The 22,669-nt window shown below is 42.1% G+C and overlaps 1 protein-coding gene across 2 annotated transcripts in view; it reads right to left on the bottom strand.

Annotated features, from left to right (window-relative positions):
- Positions 1 to 22,669, bottom strand: part of URB1 (URB1 ribosome biogenesis homolog) — a gene marked incomplete at its 5' end in the record, with an annotated part of 56,301 nt that overhangs the window by 14,536 nt on the left and 19,096 nt on the right. Inside the window, 16 exons of one of the 2 annotated variants that reach the window (XM_082304068.1) lie at positions 474 to 645; positions 2,438 to 2,501; positions 2,593 to 2,703; positions 4,424 to 4,617; positions 5,364 to 5,422; positions 6,640 to 6,817; positions 7,022 to 7,223; positions 8,401 to 9,256; positions 10,289 to 10,486; positions 11,010 to 11,234; positions 11,725 to 11,921; positions 13,166 to 13,336; positions 14,428 to 14,566; positions 15,222 to 15,338; positions 18,761 to 18,880; positions 19,718 to 19,830. In XM_082304068.1, the coding sequence (XP_082160194.1) occupies positions 474 to 645; positions 2,438 to 2,501; positions 2,593 to 2,703; positions 4,424 to 4,617; positions 5,364 to 5,422; positions 6,640 to 6,817; positions 7,022 to 7,223; positions 8,401 to 9,256; positions 10,289 to 10,486; positions 11,010 to 11,234; positions 11,725 to 11,921; positions 13,166 to 13,336; positions 14,428 to 14,566; positions 15,222 to 15,338; positions 18,761 to 18,880; positions 19,718 to 19,830 (3,116 nt within the window). The remainder of the gene's footprint in view (positions 1 to 473; positions 646 to 2,437; positions 2,502 to 2,592; positions 2,704 to 4,423; positions 4,618 to 5,363; positions 5,423 to 6,639; positions 6,818 to 7,021; positions 7,224 to 8,400; positions 9,257 to 10,288; positions 10,487 to 11,009; positions 11,235 to 11,724; positions 11,922 to 13,165; positions 13,337 to 14,427; positions 14,567 to 15,221; positions 15,339 to 18,760; positions 18,881 to 19,717; positions 19,831 to 22,669) is intronic. The other variant, XM_082304069.1, reaches the window with a different exon arrangement.

The raw sequence follows: 22,669 nt of genomic DNA, 5'->3' as shown, positions 1-22,669 counted from the left end.
TCCCATTATAAAGCAGCTGATATTAAACCTTGCAAAATATAATGCAACACAGGGTGAGACATGCTTGTGTTTAAATCTGGCTTTCACCACCACGGTTCCAAAACTATTTCCCCTGACTAGCACAAACAAATATAGAAGCCTGTTAGCAAACTATGAAAGACTGAAGAGCCCACCATCGGTGGATCCTTGGACAGTCAAATTAAACAACTGTTTAAAAGTCAAATTCTGGTCTCACTTATACGTGACAATCTTCACAATGCTGCACAATCACACCTGCCAACAAGATGTGGTCGTATATTGCAATTCATTTGAAAAGTGCTCCTAAATAATTAATTCCTCCTACGAATTTAAATTACTCTCTTGATGTAAACAAATTGCAATACATTACATGAATGCAAGAAAGAAATGACTAAAGTGAAAGGCTCTTTTTCTGCATCAAAAGAAGGATAATTCAGCAGTCTGAACCAAAGCACCTGTGATGACAGAAGACGGCGATGCTGAGGAAAAGACAGAATTGTCTTCATCATCTTTTCTCGATCTAGCAGACATAGAATCTCCTCCATGCTTGGCTGCTGCCATAGTGACTTCCCTAGACTCTTGCAAGTCTTGTGATGCTCCACAGCAGCTGGACCCCATAGCAGGATTCTTAAACATTGGTAAAAGTAAAGGCATTAATCAACAGACTGCTAGCACTGAGCAAAAAGCAATTGCAGAGGATATAAATTAGTATTTAAATTTTCCCTTCACTTGTACTTATTATCCTGTGGAAACTTGAAACTAGAACTCGTTTCCCTGGCAACACCTTTTTCATCCATCCAAAAGCTTTTCAAATTCAGTCTGAGGGTGTCTCATTAACTATTTCCTACCCTGTTAATCCAAGTCAGAACTTACCTTCTCAGAAAAAACGCTTTTTTATTTAAGCTATAAAGGCAGGTAAGTATGATAGCAGCTGCAGGAAGAGACAGTGATCACGACCTGGTCAGACAAGGTTGTCTCAAATGCAATTGGTATTTCAAACCAGTATCACAGTGGTTCAGTAAAACATAAACTCTCCTCCTCCGAGTTGCTCCTTAGACCCCCACTTTGCTATTGTGCTTAAAGTGGTATTGATATTGTCATTTATTACGTGGGTACTGCCAGCAGCATGCCTCGCTGTCAGTGAAGCAGCTGGAGGAATGGTGTTAGGCTTCTTATCACCCAGAACCTGAAGGCTCCCATTTGCAACACGAGTTGGGCTCTGCTGGGTTGCATGCACAGCACTTTTTCTGAATATTCTCTATATTCGCTCAAACTGTTCAGCGCTGGGATCAAGTCTAACCAAGCGTCTGGCTACCGATTCACTTCAGGGTACAGTATGAAATTCTTTCTCCTTTTAAAAGGTTACAAAAGTTTTAGGACCTAACTGCCTCTGAAATCAGTCTCCTCCTCACAGAACACCCGCCCATTTGCAAACACTTTCAGGAAAGATTTATGCAGGATGCAGCTAGTGCCAGAGCCCTGTCTTCTGGAAGCCACTTCAATTCCCTGCTAACAAGAACCTTTATTTCCTGTCCCCCTTCACAAGCTGCAAGTATTATCTATATTCTCAGACAAAACTAAGGGAGGTTCTTAATTCAGAGTCCAGTCCTGCTCCAACTGCCTGAGCCAGTACTCTTGCACTGCTGTTAATATTTATGCCCATACCTCAAAGACAGAAAAGTACATTTAAGCAAGGCAGACCAAAACCATCAGTGTATGGAAGAACTAACTGTTAGCAGCAGACTTCCCTGTGGACTGCTTGGGCAAAGGGCCTGAAAAGAAACTGATTATTTTATACAATACGTGGCACTGTCTTATGAAGCATATAGATGTATTGCAAGGTTGCGCTATAAGGAGAGCTACAGTCCAGACTGGTGAAAGACAAGGAAGGCATTGATACCATGTTAGTACCCCAAAACTAACGATACATGTGTTAATGCAAGAGGTTATACATCACTCCTCCACTGGCATGTTCCTCTCCTCTCAAGCAAAGCACTGGAGCCGAATATCACGCATACAGGGGCAAGATCACTGAAAAGGGCAAGGGCTGCGTTGAGTGGCGAATCCTGTATCCCAAGGGAACAGGGAACCGGAAGGAGTCCTACACTAGCAACTTGTGCTGTGGCCTTCATCTGTGATGAAATCCCTATAGTGGGTTCTTACTGTGGAGAGTAAGGGACTACTGAAATGAGAGAATCCCTCACCCAACCCACAGACACCCAAAAGTTTGGGCAAAACACAAGAATTACATTAAGAATAGGAAATACATAGGAAAAATGTTTCCAAAGGCAACATTCACCTCTAGGTTTGACCTTGCTCACTGTTTATCTCAGTTAAAAATAAAACCCTGGAAAAAAGCCAATTGTGAGACTGCTTATTTGCGTGTAGTTAGTCGAGCAAAGGAAGGTGGTCAGCTCACCTGGAATTTATAAGACTTTGATTATTCTTCTCATATAACTGAAGCAGTAGCAGTATCTTCTGATCTAAAAAACAAGACGAAACCCAAAGTCAGTCACATATGAAGATGAAAACCAGACCTAGTAGGAAGTACCTTTCCCAGGCTCACACACTTACCTACAGCACTCAGTGTAGCCCCGTAGGCACCCAGTAACACAGCAAGGTGACTGCTCTCACAGAGAGAAGGGCTGAGTTTCACAACTGTCAGCAGTATATCCACCAAGGCCTCTGAAATAAACCCACAGCTTTAGCTTTGTTTCTCTCTCAGTTAGATAGTGCATATATAAATACCCTCCCACACATATACCCTCTCTAAATAGATGCCCACACAGTACTGTACGTTTTAGATCGAGATCTACCTCTATAAATACCAAAAACCATTTCCCTGACTACACTAAAGGATGATTATGATGCATTTAATTCAAGTGGAACAACTGTTTTTAAGAAGTTAAAACAGTATTTCCAAGCTGGACACACAAATGTTATTGTGAGGTGAGGTCCACAATGTGGCATACGACCCTGCAGAAACTTTCCACGTGTACACATTTGCTCTGACCTTAAAAAGAAGCGCTATACCCCATCCTACCATACTGCAGCTCCCTCCTCTCCCAGGAAGGCATCTTAAATTAGCTCAGGAGTTGCACAGAGTAAAGGCAGACATCCCAGCAACCTCCTCAAGCTACTCAAGAAGTTACAGCAAGAACTTGTAAGTTCACACCTCAGCTGCAGTAACTTATCAAAATGCTTTTACGCTGTGCATTTCAACAGGGGTCATCACTGCAGAATCCAATTAGTTAGCAAGCTACAGGAACTCTGTCCTGGGGCGTACAAAAATTATCCACCTTTATTTTATAACTAGTTGAGAAACAGATCAAATAAGTGATCAGATTACTCAAAGGCAAATAGGGTATCTGTGGCAGATTCAAGACCTGAATCCAGATTTCTTTACTCCCAGTATTTGAAAAGGCACAGGCTTTTTCCCCTAGTATCTATAGGAATATAAAACGTACGTCAAAACAAAACAGATCATAAAGACAACAGCCTGAATAAATGCACTCTTGACACCAAGTTTCTGAATTAGTGAAGTTAGCCTTAAAGAATCCATCTTGCTGCTCTACAGAAATACCTTCAAAAGGTAAAACACATACAGTATGCAGCAAAAGCTATTACTTATTTTGAATTTCATTACATTTGTGACTTCACAAGAGCTTTTTGCTCTTTTCAGGTGATTTAAAACTTTAAAGTTTGTTTACATGTTGCTCACTGATGTACACAAAATTTGTTATCAACATGCTGCCCTGAGAATTTCCTCCCCTTTTCTTATATGGCTCCTTTAATCACTGAATCTCAAAGCCCTGTACAGTGGGGAAAAAGCTGAGGTGTATGTAGATTAAATGACTGGTTCAAGGTCAGGCAGTATTTCATTTGGCAGAGATGAAGAAATAAAGCCAATCCTACACATGAACTAGCACCCAATTTATATTACTCATGGAAGGATATTCCTCGTGAAAGGTTGCAATATCAAATACACATCGATTCAATTAACATTTTTGATACAACTTGCAAAATCAACTTAAAATCTTCTGTATCAACCTATTTTAAAATAGGTTTAAACATCACACACGTTTCTAACAATCTATATGCGCTTCAGTGATCTTACATGAACAGCCTCACAGAAACCTAAAGAATTAATACAAGATTTCAACAGGGTTAAAAAACAACCAGTAGTTCTAGAAAACGTAAGTGTATAGAACTGGCAGCCATAAAATGAATGCAACATTTGGATCCATGTAGAGGTAGAATTTAAAACTAAATGCTAATATTCTGGAATTGTTTAATAGCTCTGCAAGTATATGTAGGTGGATAGGTTACTGGATAGATAGAATATAATGCAAGAAAGACAAGATTACTAAATATAGTTAAAGGGAAGAAGATGATAAAAAAATACCTCTTGTCTGGATGTTCGTGCCATCTTCTTCTCTTGACCTCAGTATGGCTGACAAAAATAGAGAGTGCTGCGTGACCATCATGTGGAGTTTGGAGAGCTTGACTAATCTCTGACTAAGTGAGGATTCTTTCTTGTATAATAGCTGAATAGCAATGTTCAGGACTTTCAAAAATGCTTCATCTCTGTAGCGGTACCTTTAGAAGCAAGGATCACAGAAAAGTCAGACCCCAACCAAAAGGAAAGCTGCTTGAAAAAAAAAAATCCATTTAAGACGTAAGAACTTTGCAAAGAAAGCAAAGTTAGTAAAAACAAAGCAAATTAAAAAAAAATGAAAGCACATGCACCTCTTTCCCTGAGCTTTTTTTTTAAGCTATACTGGCAACTGAATTATAAAAGAGAAAAGAGAGTCAACACACAGTCACACTCGTAGCTGCACTGATCTTAATAAAGGATTGGGATTTTGCCTACTAACCTTCAGACAGCAACCCTTCAGATTAACACTTCTACCTCCACAGAAACCAAGATCATCCTAAACTATTTTTTATTTCTTTTATTTAAATGGTTTACATTTAAAGTTGAAAGATCTGATTCTGTTTTCATAAGAATTGTATTTCAGAAATACCTTAAATAAAAAGAAAGTAAATCATATGAGCATAAAGCTGCTTTATGCTGGTCGAAAAGAAGCTAGTCCAGCTATCTAGTTAGCTATGTTAGTTATGCTAACTGGAGCACAAAATCCAAATCTGCCTGCAATTGTGCAGGTTCAGGCTCCAATGAAGCCAGTGGATGTGACATAAAGCGCATCCTGAGAAACAAGGAGCATTGTCAAATCTGACTGAATTCAGGGGAGACAGGGTGTTTGCAGTATAATGCAGGACAAGGCCAAGTGAACAGAAGTGTACCTCCTACAGCACCTTTGATGCACCTCAGAATTACTTACTTGAGTCCCGTCTTTGCAAGGCTGTACCAGTCATCTGGGTCCACTTCTTCAACAAAGCGCTGTGCATGCAGTAAATAAAAACAGATGTTTACATTTAGCGCATAGAGCTTCATCAAGACCAGCAATTTTTGTTCAACAGACACACTAACAACATGCAAGCCCAACACTCAGGTGGGACAATCAAAGGACAACAGGGAAGAAAACTCTTAGATACAACAATCCTACCTCCTGATTCAAATGAAACTGCAAGTCTTGTTTTGTTGGTCCTGGGAGCAAGGGAGCATGTGGGCTGTATGCAATCAAAAAGCAAGCTGGTCTGTAGGTACCAAAAAACCCAGAGCCTTGAAACTCTTCACACTCCCCAAGCGTGAAAGGAATAAAAAGCCAGCAAGTCAAAGCAAGAGACTGCTACTCAGGTACTAGGTTTTTGTGTACCTACAATGTGCTTAATCTAACCAACCTCTGCATGTGGCCAACAGATATGATACCTGGGTGAGCTGAGTGTACATGTTCTTTACAAAAATTGACGTTCCCTGAAATGCTATAAACCACAATAAACAACAATCAGTTTTAAGAAGACTGACAGCTGCACATGCCAGCAGTCCCAGTAATGGTAGGTGCTAACCTCGTCAAGCCTGCAAACACCATCAGGATGAACACTATGAGGTGGCCCCTCAGGTCCTGCAAGACTCCTGTCCTGCACAGTCAGTCGTGTCCTAAAATGGAGTCTCTCCAGAAGCCATAAAGAGGTCAAAGGTATTCGCTGCCTGCAGAGACTTTCATTTGTATGTCTTACATGGATCTGCCTACCTTACTGAACTAGAAAAAAAACAGTAGTACAGAGGGAATGATCAAGTAGCGTTCTTCATGATCAAAGTCTGGATTTCTATCTATGATCAACCGGATTTCTGCCACAGACTTCAGAGGGCATGGCAGGTGGGTCTTGTCGGAAGCGTCTCTATCACTCTATCACTTTTTTTTATTTAGATAAAAACATCCACTGACAACCTGTGATTTTTAACTCCTGAACACCTCAAACTCCGATTTTCAAAGGTGACTGTTAGCAGAAAGCCATCATCAAGAACAACTCAAAACTGCTTCTTATAAAGGATGAACAGGGCTAAGTTTACCCTGTAAAAGCTATTAAAAGCCCACAGAAGTCACAATCTATAAAACAGAAAATGAAATCCAATCTATATTTACCCAAGATACAAGAGCACAATAACACATATGTACCCAGTCACATTCTGGCAATGCCGATAAAAAGAAGTCTTACCAATAATTCTTCTAGCCTATGCAGCATGGACCTCTCCGCTTCTTGCTTACTTTCATCTTTACTGCTGTTGTACATGACAATTAACCCCTTCATGCAGGCTGATAACAGGCGTCTCTTCCAGGAATGAAGCTCTTCAGAGTTTTCAAGCACTCTAGATATGGCATCTGCCACTGTCCAACTGCAGAAAGATATTCATTTATTTTTTTAATGTTATAACATGCTTTTTGTATATGCCAAGTAGGTCTTGTAGCCAAAGGTTAAAGTGACAGATTCTCTGAGGAGAAGATGCTATTATTGTTCACAATATTTGCATTCATGCATATCTATCACAATGCTTTATGGGACAAACCTAGTCTGAAACAGGGCAACTGGATTTGCCTACCTCTCATTATTTTCTGCTTTCTCAAGAGCAGCAGGAAGCTGGTCAATAAGGTTTCGCAGCCCTTTGCTTTCTGAAGATGGCAACAACTTTGAAAGAACTTGCAGTTTCACAGTGGTCTCATGAGATGCTTCTGTGTCTTGAAATACACTACAGAGCTCCTTCCACAGAGCTTTCCTCAAGACAGGTATAACAGCTGAGCTAACTGTTGGGAGAGAGCAAGGGACACAGGTTTCACCATCTAAGTGTGTTAAGCAACAATACCCTTATAATTACAAAAATCCCAAATCGCTTTTCTAATCAAGGTCCAGATTGCTTAGTTTCTAGGAAATTATACTACAGTAGCTGCTAATCTGCTACAGAGAAGTGCACTCTGTATTGCTCCATAGCACCATTAGGAAGTATTTAGCATATGTACCAGACAACCACTTGCTACACAGCTGAAATGATTAGTCATGGGCAAACAATGCAGACCTTCAAAAGAGGGACAACTTTCTGATAAGAAGCCTTGTCCTTGCATCTCAGGAAGGATGAAACCTTACCACTTCTCTGACTCTGGACTCAAAGGAAATTTTCTCTCACATCAACAGACAGCTAACAGGCACCTTATAAATCAAGTCAGTCGGATAGCAGTTTTCCCTTTTCTTCCCATCCTCTACCTTCCTGTCTGCTGACGAGATCTTTTCACTACTTGAACTTCTCCTAGATAGAGCTCGCCTTCTCTACCAACCGCTACAGTCAAAACTGTTTCTGTCGCTATTCACATTTCTATGCAATAAGAGAAACGAAATCAAAGTGATCCTGTTCTGTCGAGTTGAATCCTAACTTGTAGTTTTGCTGGCAGAAAATTTAACAGTCTTGTCAATTTAATGCTGCTGTTGGTTTGGAAAGTTTTGGACTGCCAGCTTAGGAAGGCATTACTGTAGGAAGCTATATTTGGAGATTTATTTTAGAAGAAAGTTTTGGACTGTTGCACTTGTAAAAGTGAAAGCTTACATTCTGCAAAACCATATGGCCATGGCATTCCACTCACCAGACAGTGTTCTATCTATGCCCAAGAAAAAGTTTTTACCTCCTATACTAAGCCAAGATAAGCACGAAGACAAATTTTCACATGCACTAAGTATTAAATAAGGACTTCAAAAGAGAAAACTGGGCAACAGCAACTATAAGAGTACTTTGCTTCAGTCTAACAGCCAAGCTTCATTGCAGTCCTTTACCTTTTATGCTGCAGAGGTGTTTATCAGAATCATTAGAAATTAGACACATAACTTTTATCACCTCTACTTATTGTGCAGAGGATCCATGATTTTAAGGCCAGCAGAGCCTATACTGAGAATCTGGCCTCCCAAATCACGCATAGGGATCAGTTGTGGCTTTACCTGCGGAAGGCCGGGTGAAATCATACTGGTCCCTGCACTGCAAATACACGTTAATGAGTGGAAGAAAGCTCTCCATGTTTTTCCTGAGGTACTTTCCAGTGGCACTGCTCAGACACCACAGCTCAAACTGCAGCAGGTGAGTCCTACAGTGTTTCATCAGCATGCCCACAATGGCAAGGGAAGTTTCTGACCTCTGGTTAAGGCAGTGAACATGCACCTCTACACTGACTGCGTGTGCAAGGACAGGCTCACTTTGGAGAGCCTGAAGGAAAAGTTTCTCTAAATCTTTGCTGGCTGATGCTGACATCAATATCCCCAAAGCTTCAATGTGCTCTCTGGACAGCAGTAGTTCTTCTCGTTGGGGCTGCCTTTGGTAGCTTTCTGTGAGGAGCTGCACCAAAATCTGTCCATAGAAGCTTAATTGTTTTCCTTTTTTCAGGGATTTTTCAGATTTCTGAGTAGTCAAGCTCATCTCAGGAAGTCGCAGCATGGTTAAAGTGATCTCCTTCAGCTGAGCTGCAGCCATGTATATGTGCAACTGCTCCAGAGCCTCCAGCTGGTGAGACTTCTTGGGAGAGACCTGGCTTCTGTCTTTCCCCGCAGCCTGTAGCTCTTTCAAGACACTTTTTGTGATAGCTTCAAAATACTTCGATAACACATGTTTGTGATCCATGCTCTGCAACATCGGGGCACCCGTTTTCAACAGCTGGAGCACACCAGAATTGAGATGAGCCGACAGGAGCTTCACAGTGACAGGGTTTAAACTGTGCTGAGGAAGAGAACGTTGTTCTAAAGCCAGGAACCAACTCTCCAGCGTAGGATGTCTGAAAATCAACATGAGTGTATCTTCCAGTGTCTGTAACAAATGGTTGTAACAATATCACTGAATGGATATTTTTGGGGGGGGGGGGGGGGGGGGGAAATCATTCATCTGCCTGTTTTCCAGAGCATGTTTATTACAATTACTGAACATGAAACTGTCTATTAACTGGTCAGAGGATAAAAAAAATAAACAAATTACAAGCACATAAATACCATTCTTCTCACATTTATGATGTGGGAAGCATGCCTTCACTCAACATTGTCCACGTGTCTAAGCACGTTTCCACAGGAAAACTGTATATTGTGGGGTTTGTCAATACAATTCCATTCTAATCACCACCAATCCACAGAACAGATGAAAAGGGGGGCAAAAAGTCACTCCTCCAAGTACATAATTTTCATAACGAGGCTTTACACAAAGGTTAGGGAATAGAGTTTCTTTTGCAAAGGTGAGTGATCTCTGTCAGGACCTCTCCTGACCATATTCCAGCCCAGGGGCGAGACTGCGGATGATGCAGCTTGGTCAAATCTCCAGACAGTAGTTTCGTAACTGCTGGACCACGTGCTCAAAGTTCCTAAGTCCTCCTCCTAGACATTAAGAGCATCTCTCTGCATCAACCTGTTTCCATTCAATACAACTCTGTGAAATACACAGTGTATGATATCCTGTTCACTCCCTGCCCTTCTGAGGACCTGGCAAAAGCTATAGTAATGCTTCTACAAAGCAGTAAAACCCTATTCAAGCCCTTATACAACGAGCGTATGACAGACACGCTTTAATCCTAATTGAAATCCCAGAAATCCTCATGACTATTATCAAGTCACAGCACTCGCAAAGCCTGATCCCTGCTAAATCCCCTGCTCTCTGTCACATTTAGCCAGTTCCATGTTTTGGTGATCGGTGAAAAAATATCAACATAATGTGTGCTCAAAAATTGTTCATGTTTAAGATCATTTGCTTTAATTAATGGATCAGCAAAACTTATGACTATTTCCCTAGAGAATAAATCAAATCAAGATTTACTAACAGGTGAGCTTCTGGCCTGCGTATCAAGGGATTTGGTACCTTGTCATTTGAAGACTCCTCTGTAATCAGAGATTCCTCATCCACAAAGAGGTCTGATTCAGTCTGATGCTCTTCTCGTTTCTGCTGATTATCCAACTCTATCTGATTTCCCCGGCACAACAAGCGGCTCAGCAGGTCCACATAGAGGTCAACAAGGTGAGGACCAGAAGTTTTACTAAGCTGTGAAAATACAGACACCTTGGAAGTTGAGAAAAGAGAAGGATGGGAGCAGAAGGATAGTTATCCAACAGCAACAGAAATTAACTAATAACTTCCTAGATTACAACCTTTTCTGGGGGAAGGAATCACTCCCTGCTGTAGAAACGTGATTCTAAGAAAAGTCTCAGGGTGCCAAATAAGTATTTATAGATTTTCATCTATACTGCGACCTTTGGTATAACACAGGCCAATGAATTTCACTCTCTGGAGAGGCTTCTTATGGAGGCCCAGGAGCTGGATTAAAATCTGGAGTTTATTTGCACTAAGCACAGATCAGTAAGGTAACACATGCAAAGTAAATCCAAGACTCCTCAACAATTAGAAGGACAGACATTTGTTTACAAATTAGGTGCAGGTTTGTCTGGTGCTCTATAGCCTCAGTGAGAGCTGAGAACGTGAAAAAGCAGCAGAACTGGATCCTTCAGTTTTAACAGCCAAGTCATTTGTACTTGCTGCATTAAAATAAAACAAACCCACAATATCATCACAATATTGCTCTTACACTGCCAAAGTTCTCCACTGTGGATTTCAGGTATAGCAACACATGCTTTACTCCTAACAACAGCTGTTCAGGCGGGAGCTGGGAAGCCAAGTCTCTTAGTTTTGTCTGGATATCATCTTCCAGTAAGGTATTGCTTCCTCTCTCATAGGCTTTCTTTAACAAAATGGTAAACACAGAATCCAGGGCCACAGCAGGTTCTTTGCATACCTCTTTTTGTTTTTTAAACTGTTTAAAATGAAAAAAAAGGTAAAAAACATGAAGATGAGTATGAATCAAAAGCTTCTTTAGCTACCTCTGTTTTGAAATGAGTTCTGTTCTAAGAGCAGGACTGAAGCCCCAGGAGCATATGTGTACAGCAACCCCTAGTACAGCTGGTCTATGCATTTCCAACCCATACCTGGGTGAACTCCAAACACTGTAAACTGGCTCCTCAAGCCACATCACACATTATGCTACACTGTGCCCGATGAGGAGCTGTAGTCTGGCTGATTGCGTACAACTGTTGAGCCCTTGCTTCACTTCCCAACCACAGCACAGACTTTTTGTGTCATTAGACAAAAGCCCTTGAGTAAATTTGTGTCCCAATGTGATCAAGAAGCAATACAGAATTATCTTAATGTAAATGCACTTTCTGATGGAAATGTAACCTTTATACACTGTGAGGTTTTACAGTAATATTGGCTCAAGCATTCAAGTGACTTCAGGTATTCCATACCACGGGTTCCTGAGATTGCTGCGGTATCCAGAGTTTATAGTACTGGTTAAATTGGTAGAGCTGAGGATACTTAGAAACTTTCAGCGACTGCAGATCTTTATCATAGAGCTGGAACATCAAGCAGAGGGCGAGGGGTTCTCTCTGAGAGTGCAGGAGGTCAGTGAAAACAGCAACAAGATACTCTACGATGTGTGCTCCTAGAAAAGCAAAATAAAAAATGAAACTTCTGTTGACAGAAGTAATGTGCATGAGCACAGACATTAGGGCAACTCTCTTTCCTTAAGGCCTGGGCAACAGGCCACATAGCATCATTTAGAGAAGAACTGAATAGGATTAAAAGGTGTTTGTGATAAGCTAGACAAGTGTTCCTGACCCACTGAGGTATCCAGAAAAATCCTCCAAACAGTAGCCATTGTTGAAGTAAATAATCACCCCACTTTAAGATACATGCTCAGGTTGGCCTGTTTCCTTCCAGACAAGCATAAAACTAACTCTGCCTTTACTGTGTTGTGCTAAACTTGTCTGTATTTTGATGGATAAGGACCCCAGCCAAGCACCACCTAAGAGGAGAACTGATTTGTACGGGGGGAAACACACCCAGGTTAACACGCACTGGTTAAATATGGAGGATTTTCTTTCACAACTGGGACTATCAGTCCCACTCCAGGTGCTACTCAACAGCCAGACATATGTAGGACTTAGTGAGGTACTGCGGGGTTGGCAAATCCTGCTCTGAGGCCAACTGCTGCCCCTGTGACTCCTCACTCCACCAAATCCTTTCCTCAAGGAGGTGGTAGAATTTTGCAACATTCACCCCTGGAGCTTCATCTCTGAAGAAGTTTTCTTTGGAAAACACATCCATTTTCTATTCAACAGTCCAGTCCTCTCTCCCTTACTGGCAGTGGAAGAGCTGCCTACAGCCACTGAAACCACCGTCCTCTCATGATCTGCATACTCTGTGCTTAAAACACTCCGTTATTGAAGCACAACTGCTTCCAGGCCAAGGCTGTCCATGCAGGGACAGTGTCTCTGCACTGCTCCTCAGTCCCCTCTATACTGTGCTCAGAGCCTGGGGTCATTCTCCTCCTCCACTTCCCTGCATCTCATAGGGAAAAGGTGGGCTCCCTTTGTCTAACCTGGGCAAGTTTGTTTTCCCACAGTAGGACCTCCCTAGAGTCAAATGGCAGTTTGTAGAATGTCTGCATTTCCATCTATTTTCCCTACTCCAGAAACCAAAAGTGAGCTTCTTTAGGGTCAGGAAAAAAGGACAGAAGCACCTCATAAGCTTTAATGCCTCTCTCGAGCAGGGAACGCCACGGATCTGCACCTCCTTCTGCTTGCAACGAAAATAATAAAATGTCTTGAGGAGCTCACTGAGTAAGAATGATCCCACTTCCACTCCACTAGCATAGACGATAAACAGAAACAAAAAAGTCTGTACCTGTTCCATTTTCAGTCTGAAGCAACAGTATATTCCTGGCTTCTAATGCAGCAGGGACAACAGCACTGAATGGAAATGTTTGGGTAATCATGTCTTCATTTAAAGTGAACCCAATTTCTTCATCTAAGCCATCACTGCCCTCCATTAGGACATCCACCATATCCAGGACATCTGTTAAGTGAAGAAAAAAATATAAGCAGAGGATTCAGACTAACTAGAAAACAACAGAGGCAGAATCCAACACTCCAGGAATACAAGGCAGCTTCTGAATTCCCAAAGCAGAAAAAAGGATGAAAGACACATTTGCCTAGTAATGCAGTGGCGAATGCAACTGTAAAAATCGCTGTCTCTTACTGTGTGCTTCACACTATTTTCTGCCTTTCAACACTGCTGTCCAGCTGACAGAAGTAGGGGAAGGGAAGAGACGCATCACCTACTGCTATCATGATGCCATTAGGTAAGGACTATCAGAGCGTAACAGTGGCAGGAAATGTGTATGGGAAAGTACGAAGGAAGCAGCTATTTCCCCATTAAAAGAACATCCTGAGCAGTCTTTGAAGAGGAGCTCAGCTCTGTATGGCCAGAGAACCAAATCTTGGTCATGAAAGAGCCAAAGACAGCTTTAACATACGAAGAAGATACCATGTATTCCATGACTGGCATTACATCTCTCTAATACAGTCAACTCAAGGCAACTGATCCATCTGGTACTGAGTGTAAACTACCTCAATTATCCTACATTTATGTGCTCCGAAATCCTACATGTAGACTGTTATAGCAGAACAGCTAGCACATGGTAAGTTGTCCAAGTGTCCACATCTGCAGAATTTTTACTTTGTCTGCAGCAGCGTTGTGATTGGTCCCAGAAAGCAGGAGCAGCAAAATTCCAGCCGTGTGCCTGGGAGTAAAAAAGTTCCCTGGGCACCCTAGCCCTTTCCTCCTGGATGAACGGATATGAGCAGCCCCAAGGAGAGCAATTGTAATAGTTTTCATTTTATTTAGAAAATGCTGCTGCAGGAGCCTGAAGAGAGATTTAAAATACTGTTAAAATGACATAACTGCATCAGAAATCACTTTTGGGAGTAAAGTGCTGACTTTGCAATTCAGACTTCTTCTTCTGATACTAAACACAACTGGAGAACTGAATCTGTAGGTCCTTAACCAGGATTTCTATAGTTATCAGTCATCAGTTTGCAGATTAGGGCTAGAAAATTTAGCACAAAGTCTTGGAATTCTCTGTTGTTGAGGGAATCACCACATACCGTCAATGTGAGAGACAGGGATGCTGATGTTATCAGTGTCTTGTTTAAACATGGTAACTTGGAGCATACTGGCTTCCTGAACAAGGTCTGCTGCTTTATCTGTATATGGATAGGGGTTTGTCACCAGTTTCAACAGGATCTGTTAACAAAGGTTGAGAGAGAAATAGCTATTAAGTCTACAGGAACCACATCTTGTTAAGAAAGACCATGTTCTAAAAGTGGTTGGAAGCTGGAAAAGTTTTAGGAGGACAGCTTCCATATAATTCTGCAGGAGTCTGCCTATGGTTACTGCTGTACATGGGACACCGGGTCTGATGGAAAAAGAAACATCCACTGCAATTTTGCACTTAAAGTGCTACCACAGACTGAGCCCCTGGGGAAACTGCAATGAAAAGGAAGCACTGGGCATTTAACATCCTGAAAACTAAACAGGAAATGTCAGCTTTTCTTGTCAAAGACTACAATTTACTCAGGTCTGATAATTTTGGCAGGTATTGCCACATAAAGAAAAGAGGAGATAAGAGCTACCCCCACACACAACACTCTACTCTTATATCAACAATGCTGTAATAACAACTTATCTTTCTGGATTTAATTTGCCTCCAAATCATTTCACTGTCCTCCCACCCAAGACAAGAAAGATGTCACCTCTGTATAAAGAACTACAAACACTGCTTTTCTCAGAATTCATTCACTGATCTTTGACAGGCTTCTCAACAATAGCAACAAAATAATTAGTTTCCATTAATGCTATTCTTGGCATTGTTTATCCAGCTAATTTGAACAGTTGTTACCCTTTCCAAAAATTGAATCACTGCTTCCTTTTTGTCTTCTTTTGTATTATCCAAGTGTTCCAGCCAAATTGAAAGTTCCTTCCACGTGTACTCAAACACTCCACTGTCACGTAAAACCTGTCCAGAAAAACAAAAGGGGGGGTAAAAAAAAAAAAAAAACAAAACCCACACCAAAATACAAAACTCAAAAAAGGCACAGATCTTTTTGTATAGCAACTTCATGTTTTCTTCTTGGAAAGAAAAGAAGAGCAGGTTGATGAAATGAATTATCTGTCATTCTCACCTCCTTAGTTCAAGAGGCCTTATTCCCATTTACCAGGGCCACTCTAACTGCATAACAGAGGGTAAAACTGAATGCATTTTTTTAAATAAAATCTCCCAAGACTGTATAACCTGACCTCAGCCTAACTAGGGCCAAGGCCTAGTGTATTCATCGCAGCTGTTTTGCCTACTGCTCTCCCAGCAAGAGCGGTGAGAGGTGAGGCATGACTGCGTTACAGGTGACGAATGAAACCTGCTCAGCTTTGCCAGACACACGCAAGCACTGTAGGAAAAGGGCAAGAAGCAGTCCTGGGGCAGAGAAAGGAGGGCTTTAAGAATGACCAAAGTAAGAGGCAAAAACATGGCTTACTCTCTCACAACTGGGAAAATCAGCTGAGAGCAACTTCTTTCTGCTCCTTTCTTCTCAGAGTCTCTCCTCCTCTCACCTGCTGTCTGCAGCACAAACCCACTACAACTCCACTTGGTTCTTGCCCTCACACCGACCATGTGTATGGGATGGATCCCAAATGCACCCCATTCAAGTATGCTACAAACACCTATTCACCAGCCTGGGCAACGAGCACACGGCGATCTCACTACGAACATTCATTCCCAAGCATTTGGAATACGAGACTTCTACAAGCACTCAGGGCGCAGGAACCTGCTTCAACAGATGCCAGGGCAGCATGCACCGGATCCAGAGGCCGTTGTGCTACCCGCAGGGCTGCTCACTGCAGCAGCCTCTCTCTCTGCTGCTTCATTGCTCAAGGCCTACGGTGCAAGGACACCAGAGGAAGAGAGCAGGCTGCAGCACAGAGCAACAGCCAGGGCCAGTCCATCTCGCTGGTCCCAGCCTGCAAAAGAGCCTTACGTTGGACAGCTTCAGTGGAGCTAGTGTGTCCCCTGTCCCATCATGCGGCCTGAAACACCAGATGTGTCCCCTGCAGCGGGGGCTACTACAACGCTGTCTCACACGCTGGCAAGGATGGTCCCCCTAAGGCACAGCCAAAACTAAGAGCCAGCATAAAGGCTAGCAGGATTTTTGGTCTAACCACCTCAAGTCCTTCTGTTGTCAGCAGTCAGTCAGCACAAACCCTACTGAGGTCAAAGTTGCCTGGACACAGAGCATTTGTTCCCTCCACCTTAGTAAATCTTATTCTTATAATTTCAGGGGAGCAGGTTACACTGCTTTTAGGGGGTTGTACATCTTTATACCATTACAGTAGGAAAAAAAAAAGCGCCATACCCTTAAAAGCAGCCTATAGAAGGGCTTTTGAAAACTACTGATGTAATATAAAGGAAAATCATTGCTAAATTAAATCTAAATCAGCCTATTTGTGCTTAAAAGAGTTGGGTAGATGGGTAAACAGTCAAATAAATGAACAGTGGGTCGTGACCACAGCAAGGTACAGAGAGAAGTGTAGGCATATTCACAGTTGCTGTGGGTGGTGAGGTAGACACAATTTTACCACAGTTAAGTAAGAGGCATTAAATTATTTAGAAATTTTTGCCCGCTTTCACGCTATCTAAATTCAGGCCCTTATCTAAAGCACCTAAATGAGGAACTTGGTGACCGTATGCTCCATCTGTAAAAGAAAGAAAGGAGGAGGAGGGAGAAGAGGAAGAGGAGGAATGGCTGTCTGAAGGGCAATCCAGATGACAGGCGATTTGAACCGCACAGTGGTAGAACCACCTGCCCCTCACTCTCAACAACAGAAGAAACCTTGACTGGCTTCCTAACTCTGGCATCTATGTTAAATGACTGTAATTATACAAGATGAATCCGTGCCTTTGTTTCTCGTCACACACAAAATACAAAGGAAGCTATCACAGCTCATTTGCTCTACATGTACTCTGTGTACACCACCATCAGCTATAAAAATAATACCACTGCTTACATGAATCTGACAGGATAATTCATTTAAAGAAAGAAAAAAAAAAAAAAAGAAAAAAAGGATTAATTTTTAAATAATTAACTATTTTTGGCAGAGTCTTGAAATAGAAATACACTTGCAGCTCTTGTGAAAACAGGCAGGAACAGAATGTGAAATCCAAAAACATGCCTTCCGATTATATGGCACTGTGTTGAAAAATAAGCAAAACACACTCATTAACATCTATTCTTAGCAGCCTTTCTGCTGACATAACTGCCCTAACTTCACTGTGCCTGTATTCTCTTCAGAGAAAATGAAATGGACTGAATCTAAAAGAGGAAACAAGAATGAGTCAGCCAGCCCACGTCTCCACTCAGCAAAAGAATCCAAATACACTACAAAAACTGTACTGGGTAGCTTTTGATTGAGATATTCATTACTGTGAGAAAAAGTTAACCTGCCTTTAATCCCTTGCAGGGATCAAGAGCAACTAAAACCTAATTCAATCAATTTGGTGTAGTGGTTTGGACATTGCAATTGCACCCTGTGATTGAAGCTAAATGCAGAAATTAAATGCACAAAGCCGTATACAAACTTGCTGCTATTACTATGGGACACTGCACAAGGAGCCCTGTTCAGCGCTTAGAACAGCTTTTGGGATTTTCTCTTGGGGAGAACAGTTGTTTTGTTTTGGTGGGGGTTTTTTGTTTGTTTGTTTTTTTTAATGTAGGTCTCTACCCCTAGTTAGATAACTAAAAGATGCCCAGTTTTAAAAAGATACTAGAACTGACAGCCGCTGGTGCCCTCATGAGATTTGCAGCTGATCAGCACTTCTGAAAAGCCAGATAACTTATTTAAATGCACAGAAGGGGATTTTAATTCATTTTTAAGACAAAAGTACTCCTTGTATCAGAGCTTGTATCAGATTGTAACAAACAGGACTATTTTGCAAGGCTAGATGAAACTAGCTAAGGCTTAAGGAAGACTAGAGTGATGAAGTACAGATTAAATAAATGAGGATAAAAAAGAAAGATCAAAAATAATCTCTTCTTGATCAATGTCAAGACCCTTACAGGTACAAACTACATCAGTTTATTACTGTATCGGAATTAATTATCGGAACTATTCAGGTGGGCAAACATTAAAGACATTTTCCTTACTCTTTCATCTTTCATCAACTGTTGCAGCGAATTCAGTTGACAGCAATTAACTTCATAGAGCTTTTAGCTAATAGGTAGTTATCTTACAGCAATTTCCAAGAAGAGTCACAGAAAATGGGAAAGAAGACTGTTGGCCACACAACTATGCAGTAAAGGTATCTGCTTTAAGAAAAATTTTAGAACACAGAAATTTTAGACCAATGGGATATAGTGAATATTCTGACATTTCAGATCAAACACTTACCTTGATGATCAGTTTTTTGGTTGAAATTTTCAGATGAGAATGGTTACTTGTAGCAAACATTTTCATCAGTAAATAGAATACTGATTTTTCACCAGATACCTTCTCTGCCTCAGAAACATCCTAAACGAAAAATATATTAGAATTCCCCTGGAACAGCAACGCTGTACAGGATTATGTTGCACTGAAGCAGATATGTAATAGAAGTATATTATTTTATAGACCTGCCCAAAAATACCAAGGCCAGAAATGAATGGGATCATTTATACTACTTCACATTCAGTGAGCCAGGAAGAGGAGTACAATGTTTTTTTGGAAAGTGGAGGAAGAGAGGAGTAACGGAAACACCAACTAATAGAAGGCTCCAAGATAAAACCACCTTTCTCCCCAATCATCCATCCTACAGGGTCACAGTCACAACACCCATGGCCATCTCTGCTTCCCCCCAAAGCTAGACCCACTCTTTTCTCCAGACATGAAAAACACACTCTCTACAGCTTTCTTACTGTACAGGCCTGCAGTAAAGAAGAGAGCAGGGGCCCTGAAGGCTTCCAGTAATTATGGAGAGGAGGGACAGCCTTAACAAATGCCAGAATCTTCCCTGAGAATGGGGGGGGGATGGCTCCCATCAGCAGCTCATTTCCTTGGTCTGAAATCTCAGGCTTTCCAGACAAGCGGAAACGAGCAAATTCTCACTCTTGCCCCTCTCCAAGGACATGAGCTGAAGGAACCTTGTCCAGCCCTCTTCAGGGAGGCAAAAATTTCCATCTTTGTAGAAAAGCTTTTCAGCTCAGAAGGGATTCTTCACTAATGCTAAGACTATAATTCCTACTGGTTTTACAAAAGGGTCACCTCCTAAAACGACTGGACTGGGACCAGTTTATAACTAGGCAGTGCCGGATGTAAAGATTTTGAGGGCAACAGCCCAAAGAAACAGAAATCGGCCTTGAAGTCTCTTACCTGTACTCTGAACCAGGCAAATTTATTTGCAGGAAGTTCCAAAGCCACTTTCAGTATATGGTGCTGGAGAACAGGAGGGACCTCCTCTCGGAGGCCTTTTTCAGTGACGATACCTGAGGTTTGAAAGCAATACAATCGACTTTATTTTGGCATATCTTCCTGAGATTTCAGGAACACTAATCATTTAGGGTTTCAAACCACCACTGTGAGATAAGCTGGCAACCCACAAATTTTCAGACCATGAGATCCCCAGACACACTACGATGACTTTTGGCCAGTCTAAGGCTGGAATTCAGCCCTCAGCAGGAAGAGTCTAACACCTGCTCCTGGCACAAGCCATCGCTGGTGCATGGGAATACAAAATCTCTTGTACCAGTCTCAGTGACCCTGAAAAGCTGTGTCCTACAGGAAGTAAAGAGGACGGATAAACTGGAGACCAAAATATAGAATTTAAGTCAGTAACAAATCTTAATGCTTATAATATTACAGTATTTCCTACAGGCAACGGAACTTTACACTTGTGTTTCTCCCTACATCACTTTTATCATGTGCTCATGACTGCTTTGGCATAGCCTCAGAATTATTCACCTTACAGGTCACACAGCTGTGCAGAGACCCTCACAGTGTTCTCCAAAAATTGACCTGCACACACTTTAAGTGCAGTTAGGTTACATACAGAGATCAGCTGTATAAAGCTTTGGTATTGGTATGCTTTTCATAGTCTGTGTAGTACCTTTGTTGTCCACATTAGAGAAAGAACAATAAATTTTAAAAACGCAGCATCACTACAAAGTCTAGCCAACAGTAAGACCAAACAATAAAACTGTACCAGCTGTGTAAAGCACATATTGCTACAGGGTAGAAAAACATGCTGCTTTTAGAGTGTGTATTTCAATCAGGGTGAGGGGAAGGAAAAACAGAACTCTCAAGCTGGCTTCTGAGGGAAAGAAGTTTCATAAATAATTTACACCATCATTTTCTACCGTATTATCTTCCATCAAGTCCTGCTTGACTAACCTGATCTCCTTCTATGACAAGGTGACCTGCTTAGTGGATGAGGGAAAGGCTGTGGATGTTGTCTACCTGGACTTTAGTAAAGCCTTTGACACTTTCCCACAGCATTTTCCTGGAGAAACTGGCTGCTCAGGGCTTGGGCAGGCGTATGCTTCGCTCGGTAAAAATCTGGCTGGACGGCTGAGCCCAGAGAGTGCTGGTGAATGGAGTTAAACCCAGTTGGCGGCTGGTCACGAGTGGTGTTCCTCAGGGCTCAGTGTTGGGGCCAGTCCTGTTCGATATCTTTATCAACAATGTGGACGAGGGGATCGAGTGCACCCTCAGTAACTCTGCAGATGACACCAAGTTGGGCGGAAGTGTCGATCTGCTGGAGGGTAGGAAGGCCCTAGAGAGGACAGGCTCGATCGTTGGGCTGAGGCCAACTGTATGAGGTTCAACAAGGCCAAGTGCTGGGTCCTGCACTTGGGTCACAACAACCCCATGCAACGCTGCAGGCTTGGGGAGGAGTGGCTGGGGAGCTGCCTGGCAGAAAAGGACCTGGGGGTGTTGGTCGACAGCCGGCTGAATATGAGCCAGCAATGTGCCTAGGTGGCCAAGAAGGCCAATAGCATCCTGGCTTGTATCAGGAATAGTGTGGCCAGCAGGACTAGGGAAGTGATCGTCCCCCTGTACTCAGCACTGGTGAGGCTGCACCTCAAGTACTGTGTTCAGTTTTGGGCACCTCACTACAAGAAAGACATTGAGATGTTGAGAACAGGTCATACGAGGAGCAGCTGAGGGAGCTGGGGTTGTTTAGCCTGGAGAAAAGGAGGCTGAGGGGAGACCTTATTGCTCTCTACAACTACCTGAAAGGAGGTTGTAGTGAGGTGGGGGTCGGTCTCTTCTCCCAAGTAACAAGCGACAGGACAAGAAGAAATGTCCTCAAGTTGCACCAGGGGAGGCTTAGGTCAGTTACCAGGAAAAATTTCTTCACTGAAAGGGCAGTCAGGCACTGGAACAGGCTGCCCAGGGAAGTGGTTCAGTCCCCATCCCTGAAGGTATTTAAAAGACATGTAGATGTGGTGCTTAAGGACAGGGTTTAGTAGTGGACTTGGCAGTGTTAGGTTTTCAGTTGGACCTGATGATCTTAAAATGTCTTTTCCAACCTAAATGATTCTATGATTTTTTTTCCCCTGACAGACTGTAATTAAGGCATTTACGTAACTCCCTTTCTTACACATCCCAGACCTGCCTGAAACACAGATAGTTGCTCTGACTTGGTGGCCTACAAGCTCTGGTGGCCCACAGACAGAAATGATGCCCAAACAACATTTTGCTCTCTCCTCCAGTCTCAGTTTTAACTGGCTGTATTTATTGTACCACAAGCAGTACTGGAGGATCTTGCCCACAGTCCATAATTTGTGGCTCATCATTCTTGCTGCATTAAGCAGGTACAGAACGTCTCTGTTTAATTCTGCTGTATGAAGAGGAATACCCTCCATGAGCATGATATCAGAGACAAAATTGCAACAATATTGCTAATGTGCTTCCTCATGTAGATTTTCCACAGGAGGTAATACCATACAGAATACTGTTCTTCTCCCCACACACTGCCAAACTATGACAAAATAATTTAAAACACAGCAAATGGAAAAAATATTTGAATGTTAAAAGATTTTCCAGAGGAGATTGGTGAATTGGTACTTACTTATGTTGGATTGCTGACATAGGTCTAGGAGAATTACACCCCCAAATATCTCATTAAGAGTTGGACATAAGTCTTCCTCAGAAACATTAGAATTAAAACCCCATAAAACCCAAATTTTTGCAAGAATATGACACACAAAGAGGAAGACTGTAGCACAACCTGCCACTTACAACAACTGAGTGTAGCAGAGCAGCTATGGAATTTAAGAGGGCAGAGTGCCAGAGCACTGCCAAAATAGCAACAATAAATGC

This window comes from Platalea leucorodia (genome assembly GCF_965183815.1).
Source record: "Platalea leucorodia genome assembly, chromosome: 2".
Taxonomy (NCBI): Eukaryota; Metazoa; Chordata; class Aves; order Pelecaniformes; family Threskiornithidae; genus Platalea; species Platalea leucorodia.
Note: the sequence above shows the minus strand (reverse complement) of the source record. Positions and strands in the feature narration are given on the sequence as shown.